This window comes from Bison bison, unplaced genomic scaffold (assembly GCF_000754665.1).
Source record: "Bison bison bison isolate TAMUID 2011002044 unplaced genomic scaffold, Bison_UMD1.0 scf7180017864483, whole genome shotgun sequence".
Classification (NCBI taxonomy): Eukaryota; Metazoa; Chordata; class Mammalia; order Artiodactyla; family Bovidae; genus Bison; species Bison bison.
In genome coordinates, this window is record NW_011495043.1 from 195,914 (window position 1) to 199,027 (window position 3,114).

Consider the following 3,114-nt stretch of genomic DNA (forward strand, 5'->3'; position numbering starts at 1 on the left):
ATGTACCCACATCATGTTTTAGAAGGATTATTTAGTGCAGTGGTAGTGGTTTAGTTGCTAAATCATGTCTGACTAGTGTAGTAGTTCTCAACCATATTTTGCACAGACTTGCCTGAGGAGATTTTTAACAGCCCATCACCCTAGACCTCTTGAATTAGAACTTCTATGGATTGAGTCCATGAATCAGTTTTTTGTATTATTATTATTTTAGTTCTGAGGAATACCATTTGTTTAGCTTTGAAAGACTGCCGGCCTGGTGACAGTTGGGAGGAGGGTCACAAAACAAAAGTCTTTAAGTATATACTAAATAAAGATGTATAAGCTTAGACACACTAGAAAAAACAGAAGGAACATTAAGGCAAACAGGAAGAACATGGCAGAAGAGAGAGCTGATAAGGATAAAGATGAATCGATTTGAGATGAGTCAGCAGAATAATACAGGGTCAGAATGAGCTCTGTAGGAAGCTGTGGTGTTTGGCCCAACAGAATGGAGGTTCTGGGTAAAGCAGTTGAGTTCAGGTGCTCTTTGCGACCCCATGGACTGCAGCCCGCCAGGCTTCCCTGTCCATCACCAACTCCTGGAGCTTGCTCAAGCTCATATCCATTGAGTCAGTGATGCCATCCAACCATCTCATTCTCTGTCGTCCCCTTCTCTTGCCTTCAATCTTTCCCAGCATCAGAATCTTTTCCAGTGAGTCAGTTCTTCACATCAGGTTGCCAAAGGATTGGAGCTTCAGCTTGAGCATCAGTCCTTCCAATGAATATTCAGGACTGATCTGCTTTAAGATGGACTGGTTTGATCTCCTTGCAGTCCAAGGGACTCTCAAGAGTCTTCTCCAACATGACAGTTCAAAAGCATCAATTCTTCAGCACTTAGCTTTCTTTATAGTCCAACTCTCACATCCATACATGACTAGTGGAAAAACCGTAGCTTTGACTAGATGGACCTTTGCCGGCAAATAATATCTCTGCTTTTTAACATGATGTCTAGGTTGTCTAGGGTGAAGCAGTGGTGGGAGATAAAATTGGATTATAAAGAAACTTGAACAGCTGTCTCAGACATGGAGGGTAGTACTCTTAAGTGGAAATAGAGAAATATATGAAAACTTAGTCCTCAATTTGGAAAACAGTTCAGATGTCCTGTGAGTAATATAATTTTTCTATCAAAGGAGAGTCCATTTTAACATATGTTCCTATATTTTTCCATAAAAATAAAATTGTGACTTATTTAAAATTTCACTTGTAATTTTTCAGTCAACAGAGGGAACGCTATTTAAGATATTCATGGAAAAGTGGTGCCCTGTTAACATACACTGTGGTTTTCTTAATTTACAGACAATGCAGATAGCAGTACACTCCATGCTGTAACCTTCCTTCGAACTCCTGAGATCCTTACAGTAAATTCAATTGGACAGTTAAAAATATGGGATTTTAGACAACAACGAAATGAGCCCACACAGATATTATCACTGTAAGTTTTGATTTGTAATTTCAGTAGTGTAAAGCAAATTTGTTTGATTATTTGTAGCAACTGACTTTATAAACTATATTGTATTTCAATTGCATGTTAAGAGTAATTTCTGATTAACTTTGATAAAGCAAATACAGTTGACCCTTGAACAATATAAGCATTAGAGTCACTGACCCTCTATAAACACGAAAATCCATGTATACTTTATAGTTGGCACTCTATATACCAGGAATCCTCTGTACCGAAGGTTCCACCTTCCCATATTCAACCAACCTTAGATCATGTAGCAATGTATATTTACTATTGAAAAATACTCATATGTAAGTGGACCCATGTTGTTCCAGATCAATTGTATAATTTGATGGGCTTGATAATACCTTCAGATCAGATCAGTCACTCAGTCGTGTCCGACTCTTTGCGACCCCATGAATTGCAGCACGCCAGGTCTCCCTGTCCATCACAACTCCCGGAGTTCACTGAGACTCACGTCCATCGAGTCAGTGATGCCATCCAGCCATCTCATCCTCTGTCGTCCCCTTCTCCTCCTGCCCCCAGTCGCTCCCAGCATCAGAGTCTTTTCCAAGGAGTCAACTCTTCGCATGAGGTGGCCAAAGTACTGGAGTTTCAGCTTTAGCATCATCCCTTCCAAAGAAATCCCAGGGCTGATCTTCTTCAGAATGGACTGGTTGGATCTCCTTGCAGTCCAAGGGACTCTCAAGAGTCTTTTCCAACACCACAGTTCAAAGCATCAATTCTTCGGCGCTCAGCCTTCTTCACAGTCCAACTCTCACATCCATACATGACCACAGGAAAAATCATAGCCTTGACTAGACGAACCTTTGTTGGCAAAGTAATGTCTCTGCTTTTGAGTATGCTATCTAGGTTGGTCATTACCTTCCTTCCAAGGAGTAAGCGTCTTTTAATTTCATGGCTGCAGTCACCATCTGCAGTGATTTTGGAGCCCCCAAAAATGAAGTCTGACACTGTTCCACTGTTCCCCATCTATTTCCCATGAAGTGATGGGACCAGATGCCATGATCTTCGTTTTCTGAATGTTGAGCTTTAAGCCAACTTTTTCACTCTCCACTTTCACTTTCATCAAGAGGCTTTTTAATTCCTCTTCACTTTCTGCCATAAGGGTGGTGTCATCTGCAGATCTGAGGTTATTGATATTTCTCCCGGCAATCTTGATTCCAGCTTGTGTTTCTTCTAGTCCAGAGTTTCTCATGATGTACTCTGCATATAAGTTAAATAAACAAGGTGACAATATACAGCCTTGACGTACTCCTTTTCCTATTTGGAACCAGTCTGTTGTTCCATGTCCAGTTCTAACTGTTGCTTCCTGACCTGCATACAGATTTCTCAAGAGACAGGTCAGGTGGTCTGGTATTCCCATCTCTTTCAGAATTTTCCACAGTTTATTGTGATCCACACAGTCAAAGGCTTTGGCATTTGACAGGAGTCAGGGAGCAAGACCATCCCCATGGAAAAGAAATGCAAAAAAGCAAAATGGCTGTCTGGGGAGGCCTTACAAATAGCTGTGAAAAGAAGAGAAGCGAAAAGCAAAGGAGAAAAGGAAAGATATAAACATCTGAATGCAGAGTTCCAAAGAATAGCAAGAAGAGATAAGAAAGCCTTCTTCA

The 3,114-nt window shown here is 40.8% G+C and overlaps 1 protein-coding gene across 1 annotated transcript in view; it reads left to right on the forward strand.

Moving 5' to 3' along the window:
• The window catches only part of NUP43 (nucleoporin 43kDa), a 15,369-nt gene that overhangs the window by 3,227 nt on the left and 9,028 nt on the right, over window positions 1-3,114 (forward strand). The window contains exon 5 of the mRNA XM_010862541.1: window positions 1,336-1,471. Within this exon, the coding sequence (XP_010860843.1) occupies window positions 1,336-1,471 (136 nt within the window). The remainder of the gene's footprint in view (window positions 1-1,335; window positions 1,472-3,114) is intronic.